Source organism: Silurus aristotelis, assembly GCF_946808225.1.
Source record: "Silurus aristotelis genome assembly, chromosome: 11".
Taxonomy (NCBI): domain Eukaryota; kingdom Metazoa; phylum Chordata; class Actinopteri; order Siluriformes; family Siluridae; genus Silurus; species Silurus aristotelis.
Window position 1 is genome coordinate 7806116 of NC_139584.1, and position 17548 is coordinate 7823663.

Consider the following 17548-nt stretch of genomic DNA (forward strand, 5'->3'; position numbering starts at 1 on the left):
TGCTTGCCGATCATGTTACTCCTGAAGTGATGGCATCCCACCACTAGATTGCAGTGTTTCCACCATAGCAATATATACATTTCTATGGTTTCCACATCAGTGTCATTTTCCGAATTAAGAAATACAAACAATGATCCCAAAATGTCCAGATAGAAAAAAGTTGATGCAAATGGAAGGCTGGTATAAGAAAGATGGGAAGGCGAATATATGTTTGTGCTTCAAGGAGAAAAAGCGATATGTCTTTTGTGATATGAGGCAGTGGCGGTTGTCACAGTGTACAAGCTACTTCGGCATTTCGACACCAAACACGGAGCTAAGTATGCCAAAGTGAGCCTTCAAGAAAAACAACAAATGGTGCAATAATTAAAAGGCAAGTTGCGTTTGTTTATGCAGACAAATCTCTTATTTGTTGTTTATGTAAAATGCTACACCTGTCACATGTTCTTAGCAGCTCACAGTTGTTGGTTGGACCGGTTTTCTGCCCCTTTCAACTATCACAAAAAAAGTTTGGAACAAATTTAATGTCATAACTTGTTATTTATCCTTATTCACATGGATAGTTTGACTGTTGATTGATGGAGTAATGTGGGTTTCGTAAGCTGACAAATTAAAAGGATTTATGTTACAACAGAGCAGCAAGCAAACATTTCTTTTTACATTTATGCAAATATATGTAATATTTGTAAGTTGAATAATTAAAATCATGAGTTATTTAACATTAAGGAGTAGTTGCATTCATTTTACATTACATTTTGTTTACATTTAGCTACATTTATAGTGCCTCAAAGTTACATACATACATATGTTACATAAGTTATAATATAAGTCACACACACACACACACTTTCATACACAATGTTAACATAATTAATAAAATAAAAAAAATATATACAATTAACAGTATAAAGCATCCGCATCTGACATTTTATCAGCCTTAATTAATAAATAACATTCAGGGTGGTTAAAAAAAAAGCAGTCATGAAAATAGAGAAGGCAAAAGTTTTTAAATATCTTTTAGTATTATTAAGTACTGTAAATACGTCTTTTATGAACAGTTAATAAGAACTGACACCTGAGACTTTTACAATAAGGGTTTAAGTTTACACAAAGCTTGATTAAACTTGCTTTACACCAAGCTCGCTTTACAGAAAGCTCGTTTCAGCCGATTAAAATAGACTCTGTGCTTTTCCCTTTCGACCCAGCCCAGATTACATGTCCCAAATGAGTTCAGATCTCAGGAGGTGGTCTGAATGTGCTTTGTTATAAGTCTGCTTTTAGTTTTGTTATTTGATGCATTATGAAAGCAAGACATACGAAGCATTCTTCTCAGAAAGCCCTTCCCTCTGCCTATAACCTTTCATTTTCTTTACCAAAAAAAAAAAAAAGAAAGATAAGCTGGTGTTGTAAAGAGTTTGGTGATTGAAGGACAAATCTGTCCACCATTCAAATTGGAAGCCAAATGTAGTTACAACCAAAAAATACAGTAAGAAAGAAAATGAGTTACTGGAATATGCACTGGGAGACTATGAATGCTATTTTGGTTATTGGTCTCAGTTCATGACTGTAAATTTCTGTACATGGGAAGTACTGAGGGTGTTTTCAGACTGCAGATTAATGTCAGCTTTTCTGAGCATGTTGAACTCAACATAATTTATAATGCATTCGAAAAAAGTGTACTGGTAATATTAACATATTAGGGTATTAATATTCATTATTCAACATTTAGTAACTAATTCTCTTTTACACAATTAAATATGTATTTTACACTATACCGCTTTGGAATTAATATTTATAAATAAAGATAGCAATGCAGCTAGCTAACCTTAGTTTAGTATGGACTCTATACTATAGTAGATGTTCACTAGAAACTTGGATTTTGGTACTAATCTAGCTTGCTTTAGTTTCCACAAGAACAATAGCCTTTGGTGAGCTTTCCTCACTGGGTGTTACCTCACTGGGTGTTAATTGACCATTTATGAGAACTACTTTTGTAATGTAGACTGCAAATAACATGATGTCATTAATGCTCTCTGTCTCTTCTTTGTTCATATAAAAAGAGATATTTTCTCTTTCCAGATCTCCTAAAATCAACCATGATTTCTTTGGGTTTGTGTTCAGGATCAAATTATTGTACATACATCATTGAACAGCCTACAGCCTCCAAAATTTTCCAATGGAATATTGTGTGTTTATAATTTGTTTGTAGTTTCCACTTTTTGACCAACATTCAGGTTCTGCATTTTCTAATGACGCAAATTGTTCTCAGGAAGGCCTTTCTCAAATGCTTCCATAAAGCTCATTGGTACAACTCCTGGCAATTTGCAACTTGTTTTGTTACAACTGTAATCATGCTAAATCATGTTTTTTAATATTTATATATTTTATATCTAATTTGTGCCTGTCAACAGCCATCTATCTTTTTGTGTTGAAACTTTATAGAATTTTCACATTGTAATTGACAATAAGGCATTTTCTATGTGCAACCTTATATTTACCTCCAGTGAACTTGGGATATAATATATTTCCTGGTGATTTCCATAGAACTTAGAAGAGAAAAATGTTAGTAAGTTACTAGAATGATAGTCTGCTTGCATTTATATAATATACAAAATCATTATTATAATTGTATTTTGAAATTATTGTGTGTGAAATGCTATTAAAAATAGTTCTCACTAATTTAAGTTAGAATTTTCCATAAGTTTTATATATGATTTTATGATTTCTATTTTCTTTTTTATCCTTCTTCCTTACAGCTTTGGTCCCAAAGGAAACTCCAAACTAGTTAAGTAGACCTTCATTTTCATTCCAAACACATGTAGTACACAGAACACAGTGAAACGGAAAAAAATATATGAGTGTTCTTTTAAATAGTGTCTCCATGACAAATATGGTCAGGATTAAACATCAGAGTTCATTCCTCTTTCTTGATGTGAATACAAAGGATCAAAGCACAGTCTTTATTGTTTCTTTAAGCAAAGCAGCTTGAGTCATGCTTGTGGAGTGCAGTATTAAGTTAGGTTGTAATCTTTGTGATAAAAGGACAGAAAAGATCACTAAGCAGCTGTCCTGTGTGATGAAGTCCTTGGCTATAATCCCGGCTCTGTGTTTCAGGTAAATGCAGTGATATCCAGACATACTCATGCACCAAGTCCATCACAGTCCTGTAGAAAGACTTCTTCACTTTTATCTAGACTGTACTTTCTAGCTCCCCGGTGAGGCCAATTAATTCATCCTAGTTCAGTGATGAAAGATTACCTGGACTGGAGGGAGGCTTCATTCAGCAGCTAAAAATAATACAAGAGGTTTGATCAATTTGTAACCATTTTACTGTTAGTTGAAAAATGCATTACTGCTCTTTGATTAGAACAATGCACAGAACAGTTTACTTGTTGCAATACAATAGCAGCTACCAATTCTCTTTAAAAACACATATACTGTTAATTTCACGTAATGTAATATTAAATGAACCAAACAATAAATAACAACAGAAATGTTTATTTTTAAGTAGTTTAGTTTTTTTACATACTGTATAAAAAGGCTAGCATAATCCTTACTTATTTTGTTGTTGAAATGCTTAGTGCATGGTGAGTGTTTCCTTGGAAGGGAAAACAAATAATAAATTCAGTTTGTAGGATTTTGATTTAATGTTTATTCTACAGTTTATCTTAGTGCATAAACATTGAATATTTACACTTACATGATCTTGTATGTCCTCCTCTGTTTCTTTTTTAGACTTCCTACCTGATTAAAAAAGCACTGTTGAGAATTTTTATCAGTTTTTCCCTATTGAGTGATCTATATTGTTAGCGTAGTATAAAACGCTTACCTTCATGTCGGCAAATTTTATGTCTAATTATGAAAAGAATTACTAGTGCTGGTGCCACAATAATGCAAACTATGATAACAGTCATAGTTATGAACATAGGCACTTGAGTTTTATTTCCACACTCAACATCAGAGATCGTTGTGCCTGGTTTTATTTCTCTAAGTCCCAAATCTTCACACCTGTCAAAAAAAATCAAGATATCATCCATTGATTAATGCCCCAAAAATTTTCTATTCTGTTCTCTGGTTTACATTCTGGTTTACTGCTTTTGATTATATTTAAGATCTGTCAATATATATTTTTTATTTTACACAACAGTCTATCTGAATACTCGTTTCTGATTTGCTAAAAGTTGTGCATATTGTATAGTTAAAGTTATTAGGTTATGTTTTGAATGTACTGTATGTGCTTCCTTGTAAACAACCATAACCATGATACCATAGAGCTAGAGTTTCATACAGAGTGAGGCAAACCTATCTATGGATTACCCTCTACATATATTATGCTGAAACAGTAAAGTTTTCCTGAATGCTTAACATACCAGTAATCTCATGCTTCTTTCAATATATAGTCAGTGATTTAGTAAAGTTAATACTCACTTTGTGTGCTGTTTGCAAATGTCAAGTGATCCATTAGAGTAGGTACCATTTTTACATTCACCACATTCTGCATCATTATGCGCTGTGCCTGCAAAAAGATGACGTGTGCTGAGTCACCTTGTAATTAGCTCTAGTACAAAACTTGGAACAGCTACACTGCTGCAGTCAACACGACTCTCAGCCTACTCCACCTGGTCTGTTGTCTATCTGCTTGCTGTGTGAGGATCTCGGCCTGCTCCACCTGGTCTGTTGCCTATCTGCTTGCTGTGTGAGGATCTCGGCCTACTCCACCTGGTCTGTTGTCTATCTGCTTGCTGTGTGAGGATCTCTGCCTTTTCCACCTGGTCTGAGGCCAATATTCGGTGGCTGACGGGAGCTAAGGACATTAGCTAACTGCGTGCTAATATGGATGCCTAGCTGGTTAGCTGTGTGGCTTTACCTGGAAAATCAACAGTTCATTGCATCGAAGTAAGTGCATGCCACTCTGGAATAAGGTCTTTTCGTTGGCTTTTTGACTTTCTCTGTTGAACCATGGATATACTCAAACTATTTTGCATTCTCTGCGCACTTTTTTCATGTCTCTCAGTTCCTTGCGTTACTTCATGTGCAATCAAACAAAATGTCCTTGCTTATTTAGGCAAAGTCTATTCAAATGATAGAGACTCTGCCTCTTTAATGATATTACGGACTTTTGGGTTAATGCCTGACAGATTTTCCATCACTCCGGCTCTGCTTTCATGTTTTATTATGAGAAAGCTCATTAATATTATTGCATTACCCAACAAACTGCATACAACTGAATTGTTAAAACAACATTACTGTAGTACCTCAGCTGTGCTCTGTCGGGCCTTGATTATATTACTGCTTATGATCTCTGGTAATGTTCATGTCCACCCTGGACCTTCTTCTGATGTTCTTTCTGGTGTTTTTTCCCTACGGATCATGTGGCCTCAAATAACATATGCTTTGATGTTTTTTGTAATCGCCATAACCTTGGGTTTTTGCATGTAAATGCAAGAAGCATATTACCTAAACTGGACCAGCTTAAAGTATGGGTTGAGAGTTCTAAACCTGACGTTTTAGTAATTACTGAGACATGGTTGCGTAACTCTATTCTCTATCCTGACCTGTATTTATCTGGTTACAACCTGTTATGGCAGGATAGGTCATCTAAGGGTGGGGGTGGGGCAATTTTCACTAAAGAATATCTTAAATGTAGTATAGCCCTGGCAAAGTCTATACCCAAACAGTATGATCTTCTTGTTCTTAACATGAAATTATCAAACAGTTTTTCTTTATCTGTGGCTGGCTGCTATCGCCCTCCATCTGCACCAGCATGTACCCTAGAGGCCTTGTGCAATGCTCTTGCGCCTTTCACTAGGTCCCGAGTTGATCATACTTGGCGATCTAAACTGGGACATACTTAAGCCCCCTGAGAAAGTTGTACAACAATTTGATTGCTTAAACCTTCATCAAATCATAAACCTTTTTCATTCATTCATCCATCTTCTCCCGCTTATCCGTAATTCGGGTCGCGGGGGCAGCAGTCTAAGCAGATTCCCTAGACACTTCTCCGTGTCCAGGGATCAGGTTGTCAAGGCCCCCGCCTTCGACTGCTGCCCGATCCTCTCAGCACCGGTCCCTTACGGTCCCTCCTGCAGGTGGTGAGCCCACGGGAAGTCGGCCCCACGTCGCTCTGACGTCACGGTCCTTGATTTATTTTCGTAAGGGTCCCCTGGAGCATAGAGGGTTAAGGGCCTTGCTCAAGGGCTCAAGAGTGGCAGCTTGGCGATACCGGGGCTTGAACCCCCGATCTTCCGATCGTTAACCCAGCGCCTTATCCGCTGGAGCCACCACTCCCCCCAAATCATAAACCTACCTACTAGATATAACCCAAAAGGTTGTGACAACGCCACATTGATAGATGTTGTGTTTACAAATGCCCCACACATGTACCTATTGAGTGTTTTTTGCAATGATCTCAGCGACCACTGTTTCATTGCCTGTGTTAGAAAACAACTTTCTGTCGTAATCACTACTAAACAGATTCTGAAAATCTTTTAGAAAATTTGAATCATGTAAGTTGGTATAGAGTCAGTCTGATTCCTACAGTGAATGATGCATGGTTGTTGTTTAAAGATCTTTTAACTGGTGTGATCAACAAACATCCCCAAACAAAAAGATGCATATAAAAAAACGCAACAGCCCGTGGATTAATCGTGATCTAGTGGTTCTGCTTCATCAAAAAAATACAGCCTGGCGCAGAGCACGCAAGACAAATTCTGTTAAAGACAACATTTTATTTCGTCAAATCAGGAACAAGGCCACACAAGCGGTGAGGGAGGCTAAAGCTGACTTAAAAAAAAAAAAAAAAAAACAGCTCACACATTGTGGTGCGAATCCAAAAGCATTTTGCAATACGGTAAAAAAAAAATTCTAAACAAACCCTGGACCATACCATTGTCCCTAAAATTGGATGACATAGTTGTCACTAATAAAAACTCCATGGCTGAAGCATTCAATCACCACTTCATAAATGCTGGCTTTGTTTCAAAGACATTAAACCCTATTTCTACAGCCCCTGCAGCCTCTAATACCTGTAGCCTTTTAGTACCTCCTCAGTTTTTCCATCCGGCCTGTTTTATTGGGGAAAGTCTTGAAGGAACTGACCTCTCTGGACCCCAATAAAGCAATTGGGTCAGATGATCTTGCTGCTTTTTTATATTAAAATTGCTGCCACTGTCATTGCGGCTACACTAACAGCCCTCATTAACCTCTCCCTCTATACAGCCGAGATTCCACCTGCTTGGAAAGAAGCGGTTGTGCTTCCTCTGTATAAGGGCGGTGACATTACATTTGCATTAGATAACAAACAAAACTGTGCTGCTATATTCATTGATCTTGCAAAACCTTTTGACCACAACACACTTATCCACAGACTCAGCAGCATTGGTGTCACTGATCACTCACTGGTTTGGTTCTCAAATTATCTTTCTCACCGGGTTCAACGTGTAAGATTTGAAAACCTTTTCTCCCATTCTTTCCCTGTCACCAGGGGTGTCCCCCAAGGCTCCATCCTTGGTCCCACACTTTTCTCAATTTATATTAATAACATTCCCCAGGCAGTTGGTAATTCACTCATTCACTTATATGATAATGATACAATCCTTTATGCCATAGGTCCCTCCCCTGATGCTGTTCAAGCTACCCTGCAACATAGCTTTTACCAACTACAGCAGTCTTTTACACAACTCAAATTTACTCTCAATACCTCCAAAACAAAAAGCATGTGACTTTGCCGTAGGGGTACTACGCCTCCTCCTGCCCTTAACATCACCACCTGCAAGGGGGCTACTCTAGAACAAGTCACTGCTTATAACTACTTGGGCATCTGGTTGGAAACTTCACTTTCTTTCTCTATCCACATATTAAAGCTGCAATCTAAGGTCAAAGCCTAGCTCTTCCTTCACCACTTCTGCCAAACTTATTGCTGGTCATTCTTATTCAAATGACCATTCTCCCCAAGTTAGATTATGGAGACACTATATATATAGGGTTGCTTGCAAGTCCACCCAATCAAAACTTGATGCTCTTTACCATTCTGCTATCAGGTTTGCCACAAATGCTCCTTTCAATACACACCATTGTGCTTTATATTCATCTGTTAACTGGCCCTCCCTTCACAATCGCCGTAAAATTCACTGGTTCACCTTCATTTATAAGACTCTTCTCGGCCACTCGTCTGCTTACTTGGGTCACTTGCTGCAGCTAAATCCTTTCACATATAACACCCGGTCCTCACTTAATTTTCAATTAAGCATTCCTAAAACCAAAACTGCGTTTGGTCTTGCATCTTTTCAATCTGCTGCCGCTCGCGACTGGAATGCTTTGCAAAATACTCTCAAACTGGATAAGTTAATTCCAATTTCACCCTTTAAAAATATTATATCATATTTGTTCATGGATATATGCAGTTGCTTCTCTACATAATTTTGTTTTAAAATGTATTTATGTAATTAACATGTATGTATTTTTAATGTTTTGTATTTATTTTAGCCCTATTTCCCTTTCCCTAAGTGGTTATTCCACTTGTCAGGCCTCTATTGTAAATAAGAAACTGTTCTTAATGACTTGCCTGTAAAAATAAAGGTTAAACAAACAAACAAAGTTATATTACACCAACCTTTCTGCTTTATGTAGTGTCCAGGGCTGCATTTTCTGTGTTCGATAGCTTGTGTACAGCTGCCCTTGTCATCACTGACACAGTAAAATCCCTCAAGTGGCTGACAAACTGTATCTGATATCCGTGCACAGTTTGTCTTTACTCTTAATCCTTGCTCTGTGAGAAACACAAATATCACTGAACTTAACATTTTGGCCTTACCCAATAATATATAATAATTAATAATAATTAAAATGCATATAAGAGGTAGATTTTATACAAAAAACAGACTTACCAGGATCACAAACTGCACAACTAAGACAATTTAGAAGACCATTGGGCTCAGAGATGAAAGTTGAGAAAGCACATGGCATGCAGGTAGTGCTGATAAATTCAGTGCAATGTCTATAAACATGGCTTCCTGAAAAATATGTTAATACTGCTTTAACCAAATCCAAATAAAAATTGTTAAGGAATCCTGCCTCAATACTCTATGAATTAAAGAAACTCCATTTATTGTTTTAAGTCGGACATCATAATGTCTTATTTGAGTAAAAATCCTGGCCCATTTCAAGCCATGTATGTATAGAAGATATACATTTGTCAGAATTGTTTCGCTGCATTTTCTCTCTACCAACACAAAATCACATTGTGCAAATACCTTTCATTCTAAATGTTGCAACTGTAGCTGAAATAATTAGTCTAGAATGTATAATTTAAATCAGTACACATATTACAACATTGAACCTACTCAGTGGAAGATTGTGTTATAAATATTCACACGATAAAAGTTCAGCTACTAGCAGAGCATACTTACACTGCTGGTAACAATTTTCAATGTGAAACTATAAATAAGCTTTTTGTTCTGTACCACAGTCAGTAATATCTCCATGGCATTATATGCAAAACATGCAAGCATACACACAGTGAATTTAAGTCAACTGTTCTTCACATTCAAACCACTGTATTTTTTGCACTATAGGGCGCACTTAAAAGCCTTTAATTTTCTCAAAAAACGACAGTGCGCCTTATAATCCGAAGCGCCGTATATATGGATTAATTCTGGTTTTGCTTACTGACCTTTAAGCGATTTTGTGTGGTACAAGGCGCTCACGGCGCTAAGTCAAAATGTTTTAGTACGACTTTGGTAAACTACAAAGCCGCACCGCTTTCAGCATTACGGCTACCGTAGCCAGGAGCGTCGCGAAGTAATACATACTGTGCTTCACCATAATATTACAGTGTGTGTATAAGGATCCCAAAATGGCACATGTCAAACGACACGCCTACGCTGGCTTCAAACTCAAGGCTATCAGTCACGCAGTAGAACATGGGAATAGAGCAGCTGCGAGAGAATTCAACATTAATGAATCAATGGTACAGAAGTGGAGGAAGCAAGAAGATGACCTGCGCCAAGTAAAGAAGACCACACAGAGTTTCCGTGGGAACAAAGCAAGATGGCCACAGTTAGAGGACAAAATAGAACAGTGGGTTATTGAACAGAAAGCAGCAGGTAGAAGCGTCTCTACAGTCTCTATTCGACTGAAGGCAACAGCGTTAGCACGGGACATGAATATCAATGACTTTCGAGGCGGTCCTTCATGGTGCTTTCGTTTTATGAAAAGACGCAATCTCTCTATCCGCACACAAACTACCGTCTCGCAGCAACTGGCAAAAGATTACGAAGAAAAGTTGGTCATTTTCTGCGCATACTGCAAAAACAAGATCGCTGAAAAGAAGATCCAGCCAGAGCACATCACCAACATGGACGAGGTTCCCCTCACCTTTGATATCCCCGTGAACCGCACTGTGGAGAAAACAGGGACCAGAACGGTGTCTATACGCACCACAGGGAACGAGAAGTCATCCTTCACTGTAGTTCTCAGTTGCCAGGCTGATGGCCAGAAACTTCCACCCATGGTCTTTTTCAAGAGAAAGACTTTGCCAAAAGAAACGTTTCCAGCCGGCGTCATCATCAAAGCTAACCCAAAGGGCTGGATGGACGAGGAAAAGATGAGTGAGTGGCTGAAAGAAATTTACGTCAGGAGACCGGATGGCTTTTTTTTTTACAAATCTCCGTCCCTATTGATCTGCGACTCCATGCGCGCCCATCTCACCGATGCTGTCAAAAACCAAGTGAAGCAAACTATTTCGGAGCTTGCCATCATTCCAGGTGGATTAACTAACGAACTCCAGCCGCTAGATATTGGTGTCAACAGGGCGTTCAAAGTTAAACTGTGAGCTGCGTGGGAGCAGTGGATGACAGAAGGCGAACACACATTCACCAAGACAGGGAGACAACGCCGGGGGACGTACGCCACTATATGCCAATGGATCGTGGATGCCTGGGCTAAGGTATCAGTCTCAACTGTGGTCCGAGCTTTCACAAAGGCCGGAATCATCACTGAACTGCCAGCTAACAGCAACGACACTGACTCTGATAATGACGAGAGGGATTCGGGCATGTTGGATGCCGTAATCGCCCAACTGTTAAACTCGGACACTGAAGATAAAGAATTTGATGGATTTGTAGACGAGGAATAAACTGAAAAAGTGAGTGTATTGTGTTGTATTTTACGTGTTACAACTGAACAAGGTTGGTAGTTATTGCGAATACGCTCATTAACGTTTGAATAATGTTGAGAGTTATTGTGAACGAGTTTAATAAAGTTTGACTGACTGACTTATCTTTTTTTTTTTTTTTCACTTAATGCGCCTTATAGTCCGGTGCGCTTTATATATGAAAAAAGATCGAAAATAGACCATTCATTGACAGTGCGCCTTATAATCTAGTGCGCCCTATAGTGCAAAAAATACGGTAATATGATCAACACCCCAAGGGTAAAGGAAGTTGCTGAAAGGTTCAACAATCACTGATCATTTAAAACAAACCCATAGTAAAAAGCATCATATTTAGATATGTTGTATGAATGACTTATCAGGGATATAATACAGTTTCCTAAAACACATTATTTCTTTGACAATGTTTGTGTTATATTTTAATGTTGGTTTTGGTTTTAATAAATGTTTAAATATATTAGATTCTTTATTATAAAACTGTTTCTAGTAAATAATTACCATGGAACAACCAGTATTTATGTTTAATGTTTCCATGAGCAGTGTATAAATTATTCCTGGAGAAGAGTCATGCCAGGCGTATACATCAACTAATCCAAGAAATTCTATTGCTAATTTAGGACTATATGTAATGTGTAGAGGACTTTAAAAAAAAAAATAACCCTTAGAAACCCCTAGATAAACCCTGAGAAAAGAACCATATACTGAAACTCCCACTCATAAAACTCCAGAATAGATTTATTTATCTACCATTTCTCTAAAGATTAGCATTGTTATTGCAGACGGTTTAATTTTCCACAGAATACATTACTCTTAAAGAATTCACAGGACGTCATAAATGGCTGTTTGATGATGTGCTTAAAAGATCAATAAATTGTACATTTATTAATTAACATAAATATCTGTACTTTTGGTTCAGTATCACCCAAATGTCTACATTTAAAGTATTCATTGTATGACAGTTCAAAAGTTAGACAAGTTGTATCGGTTTTGAGAGAAAATGACAAAAACAGAAAGAAAGAAAGAAAGAAAGAAAGAAAGAAAGAAAGAAAGAAAGAAAGAAAGAAAGAAAGAAAGAAAGAAAGAAAGAAAGAAAGAAACATGAGCTACTAATGAACCTATATTCTGAGGCCTGAATAATCAATGAATCAATGTTCCTGAGACCATGTGCCTCCTCAATGTGTAAAAGAGCCAACTGCCATGAAATGTATTCGGTACATGCTCAATTTGCCTCAATACGAATACCTGTTCCCAGAGTTTTCCCAGCAGAACATTAACTAGAGTCACACTCTTCACTAGCTTTTTATTGCATAGTGCATCCTAGTGCAATCACATCCCTAGTTAAACAGCACACACATACCCAGCCATTTATGCAAACAACAGACCAGAGAACCTACCTAAAATGCTCTACGATCCAGTTCCAGATTGCAGAAATGCTCCAACTCAACTGTTTGAATAACTAATAGGTCCTGGTCAAAATGACCAATCTGCTTATTTCCTTGCATCTAACACACTGACTACAAGAACAACTGTTCATAGCCCGTTTAATATATGAGCTTATATATATATATATATATATATATATATATATATATATATATATATATATATATATATATATATATATATATATATATATATATACAGTGGGTACGGAAAGTATTCAGACCCCCTTAAATTTTTCACTCTTTGTTATATTGCAGCCATTTGCTAAAATCATTTAGGTTCATTCTTCTTCCTCATGAATGTACACACAGCACCCCATACTGACAGAAAAACCCAGAATTGTTGACATTGTTGCAGATTTATTAAAAAAGAAAAACTGAAATATCACATGGTCCTAAGTATTCAGACCCTTTGCTCAGTATTTAGTAGAAGCCCCCTTTTGATCTAATACAGCCAGGAGTCTTTTTGGGAAAGATGCAACAAGTCTTTCACACCTGGATTTGGGGATCCTCTGCCATTCCTTCTTGCAGATCCTCTCCAGTTCTGTCAGGTTGGATGGTAAACGTTGGTGGACAGCCATTTTTAGGTCTCTCCAGAGATGCTCAATTGGGTTTAAGTCAGGGCTCTGGCTGGGCCATTCAAGAACAGTCACGGAGTTGTTGTGAAGCCACTCCTTCGTTATTTTAGCTGTGTGCTTAGGGTCATTGTCTTGTTGGAAGGTAAACCTTCAGCCCAGTCTGAGGTCCAGAGCACTCTGGAGAAGGTTTTTGTCCAGGATATCCCTGTACTTGGCCGCATTCATCTTTCCCTCGATTGCAACCAGTCGTCCTGTCCCTGCAGCTGAAAAACACCCCCATAGCATGATGCTGCCACCACCATGCTTCACTGTTGGGACTGTATTGGACAGGTGATGAGCAGTGCCTGGTTTTCTCCACACATACCGCTTAGAATTAAGGCCAAAAAGTTTTATTTTGGTCTCATCAGACCAGAGAATCTTATTTCTCACCATCTTGGAGTCCTTCAGGTGTTTTTTAGCAAACTCCATGCGGGCTTTCATGTGTCTTACACTGAGGAGAGGCTTCCGTCGGGACACTCTGCCATAAAGCCCCGACTGGTGGAGGGCTGCAGTGATGGTTGACTTTCTACAACTTTCTCCCATCTCCTGACTGCATCTCTGGAGCTCAGCCACAGTGATCTTTGGGTTCTTCTTTACCTCTCTCACCAAGGCTCTTCTCCCCCGATAGCTCGGTTTGGCCGGACGGCCAGCTCTAGGAAGGGTTCTGGTCGTCCCAAACGTCTTTCATTTGAGGATTATGGAGGCCACTGTGCTCTTAGGAACCTTAAATGCAGCAGAAATCTTTTTGTAACCTTGGCCAGATCTGTGCCTTGCCACAATTCTGTCTCTGAGCTCTTCAGGCAGTTCCTTTGACCTCATGATTCTCATTTGCTCTGACATGCATTGTGATCTGGAAGGTCTTATATAGACAGGTGTGTGGCTTTCCTAATCAAGTCCAATCAGTATAATCAAACACAGCTGGACTCAAATGAAGGTGTAGAACCATCTCAAGGATGATCAGAAGAAATGGAAAGCACCTGAGTTAAATATATGAGTGTCACAGCAAAGGGTCTGAATACTTAGGACCATGTGATATTTCAGTTTTTCTTTTTTAATAAATCTGCAACAATGTCAACAATTCTGTGTTTTTCTGTCAATATGGGGAGCTGTGTGTACATTCATGAGGAAGAAGAATGAAGAATCTTGTGGAAAGCTTGTAGTTTGATACATCATTTTTTTTTTATCTGATGCAATCAAATGCTAAGTGTCTGCAAACATTTAACTCAGTGAAAATCTGCTATATTGAATAAAGCTATATAAAATATATCTGCTTCCTAGCCATTGTTTTGAAAAAGAAATTTGTTTTGGAATAAAGTAGACATCTAAACTAATTAACATGTATAAAACCATGAATTGCATATTTATGTAGGAATCTTCAAACATTTGTCTTGCACTATACCATATCTGTGTGTTGTATCAAAGACTTTTGGCTTACCAGGTGCACACATGGGACAACATTCTCCATTTATCTCATATTCAGCTCGGGAGCAAACACAAAAACACAGTTCAATATTCAGGAGGAAAGAAGCAGCAATAATAAGCAAAAGCTGCAGATTTAACACCATCTTTGAGGTGAGTTTAGCCTATGTTTATAGTAATTCTAGAAAATAATGTTTCATCTCCCTGCTTCATGTGTGTTTTTCACTTCAGTTCATCTGTACAACAAACTTAAATCCCATTGAAGCCAGTCCTCTTCTGGCTATTCTGTGTGTCTAAGATCCACATTATTATCCATTTGTGAGGAGACGCTGAAAAGAAAGCAAAAGAATTAAAAATTATTAGAGGTGTGATTATGACAAAAAAAAAGGAAATAAGGCTGGACTGACTAGTCAACACTGTCATGTAATAACTAATCAGTTTTATGTAGAAATTCACAAGAAACAGGATATTAATAACCAAATTATAGACAGCAACTCTTCTGGGAGACTGTTTACTAGAAGACTAGATGATTGTCAGTAAGAGACACCTCAAAGCAAAGCACTATTTTTCAAGTTCATAAACATTTTCATAAAGTGTGTAAACAGTCATTGATATAGCAAAACCAATAGATCAAACATATAGAGCATGTGTATATTTGTTGTAATATTTTAATGAGAATATTTATAAAATGCTTGTAATTCAAAAGACGTTGTTTGTTATAAAGCAGATACTTTAAGTCCTTTGAGTTGTGAGACGTAACCTTCATGAAATAGAATTATAGCCCAGCACATCCCACAGATGCTCAACCACTGTCTTTAGGGAATACCATTTCCATGAATGGATGCATTTGGTCTAGTGGGTGGTACATGTCAAAGGTCCAAGATTTCCCAGCACCACACTGCCTCCACTAGCTTCACTTTCGATTATAGTTTATCCTGATATCTCTCCCAAGGTAAATGATACACTTATCCCTGATCTACAGCTACACATCCTCATATGCAATAGCACCTGCTCCTACGCTCGAGCCACCACTTCTTCTAAGTTAAATGTCTTTGTTCTTTGTTCTGGGTAGGTATGATCTTTACTGCATTTTATCTTGGGTTCAGTGTAAAAGTGGAAATGAAATCCTAGGATTCTGGCGAGTGAGGTACTTTTCCAAAGGCTGAACAGAAACCGAAAGATGAAATTCTATAGATTTAAAATTAAATGAAATATGTTGGAAAATGAAAGAAAGTGACTATAAGAAGTGGCAGAGCAATAATTCATAATGATCTTATTCTCTAAAATGTATTTTGTAACACCTGGTAATAAAAACTATATAAGGAATAAAAGACGACGGAGGCTGCCAATGTAGTGTGGTGTAATGACCGAGCCGAAATTTTTTTTTTCTACAGCTGATTCTGACGAGTCATTCCACAAAGATCATTATCTAAACACCCAGAGAGAGAGAGAAAGAGCGAGAGACAGAAAGACACACAGGCACACACACACACAGAGAGAGAAAGAGAGAGAGAAATAGACTAGATTCTTACTTGGTCATGTTCTCTGTGTTGATCTTCTACTTCCAATGTTGGTTTGAGCAGACTCACTAGTGTGCTTTCTCTTTCGGCTAGTAATGAAACACACACCCCCCCCCCCCCCCCTCTCTCTAAGTCATGTGAAATAACCCTGGTCCCATGATTAAAATCAGATGTTAACAACAGTACAGTATTATACATTACAAATGCAGTATTGTAAACAGTGTTAATAATGCAATCAGGCAGCAGTATGTTTGTCTGTGTGTGCGTGCGTGCATGTGTGTGTGTGCGTGCGTGCGTGTGTGTGCCAGTCAGTGAGTCAGTCAGTCTTAATCAACACACAAACCTCTTTCCTCCTACAGCAGGGTTGGCAAATAACCTTAAAACAGACTAACAGACTTTTCTTTGAACCCAAACCTTGTCTGCCCTACATTTTTTATAAGTTTATAATTTAGGAATTCTGTAACATTTCAACATTTTATTCAATGTGAGTAACACATGTAATGAACCTGAAAAAACCCAAAGGGATCTTCCTGGCACTGACTCTCCAGTCAGAAGGAGCGGTGAGTTTGAATTTTTTTACAGCATTTCAAAAATGATTTTTATGTACTTCTGGTGGATTACAGGCATTCATTAGAAGACACATTAAAGCATTTCTGTCCATCTGGTGTTCATGTCAAACTCTACCACATAACTGTTATGTTCTTATTGTGGTAAGGCCTAGGGGGGAGTGCAGTTTAGTTTAACAGTTTAGATTTTGTAGGTTGTTTGGCTCAAAATCATAATAGGACCAGAGGTTAGAGGGATTATTAATTTTAGTGATCAAATGCAAAACTGATTGACAAACAGAATGACAAAATACAGAAAAGAAACGTTCAACGTTGACAGGGAAACTAGACTCAAGACAAAGGTAAGAGAACATGTACAGTGTAAATTAAAGAAGAAATGAAGAAGACTACTGTAGGCTGTGGACTTTAAAACCTTACCTAACAAACAGCAAGCAATCTAGCTGACTACACTAGGCTAAGCTAAGCTACTAAAAAAACAAGGTGTGGCCAGGGGGTCTAGACAATTACAAGACCTACATGGTGGAATGTAGGTGCATGCACAGTATTACCAGTTCTCAAACCAAGTGAGCTATGGGTTATTATAAGCTGCCTTTCAGCTCTCTTTATGAGATGTAACATGCAGTGTAAATGAAATAAAACAGGACTAAGGTGTTTAAGTATAATTCTTTTAAAAGCCTCAATCACTACCCTTCAGAGCTTGTAAGGGTCCTTGGGGCTAGGCTTGCAGAACAGTACAGATACAGGAACACAGGACTTATATTGATGTAATCAAGAGATTGTAATTGCATAAACTGCACTGAAGAATCAAAGATTCACA

General features: G+C 37.9%; 1 protein-coding gene and 1 long non-coding RNA gene across 6 annotated transcripts in view; one reads left to right on the top strand and one right to left on the bottom strand.

Moving 5' to 3' along the window:
• LOC310733968 overlaps window positions 1-17548 on the top strand; it is a 152698-nt gene that overhangs the window by 66321 nt on the left and 68829 nt on the right. The window lies entirely within an intron of this gene.
• On the bottom strand, window positions 2755-16277 carry LOC310733924 (tumor necrosis factor receptor superfamily member 14-like). 5 transcript variants are annotated; one of them, XM_083555449.1, is made up of 9 exons: window positions 16178-16277; window positions 14662-14974; window positions 8883-9008; window positions 8609-8764; window positions 4426-4513; window positions 3827-4005; window positions 3698-3741; window positions 3555-3595; window positions 2755-3284 (listed from the first exon to the last, which is right to left on the bottom strand). In XM_083555449.1, the coding sequence occupies exons 2-8, from the start codon at window positions 14789-14791 to the stop codon at window positions 3575-3577; spliced, it is 744 nt and encodes a 247-aa protein (XP_083411575.1). In that variant the 5' UTR covers window positions 14792-14974; window positions 16178-16277; the 3' UTR covers window positions 2755-3284; window positions 3555-3574. The 5 variants fall into 5 exon arrangements, 4 of the variants coding, with proteins under 4 accessions (XP_083411575.1, XP_083411574.1, XP_083411573.1 ...); XM_083555448.1 differs by having other exon boundaries at window positions 3527-3595; window positions 16178-16269; XR_014535906.1 differs by having other exon boundaries at window positions 2755-3255; window positions 3523-3741; window positions 16178-16269.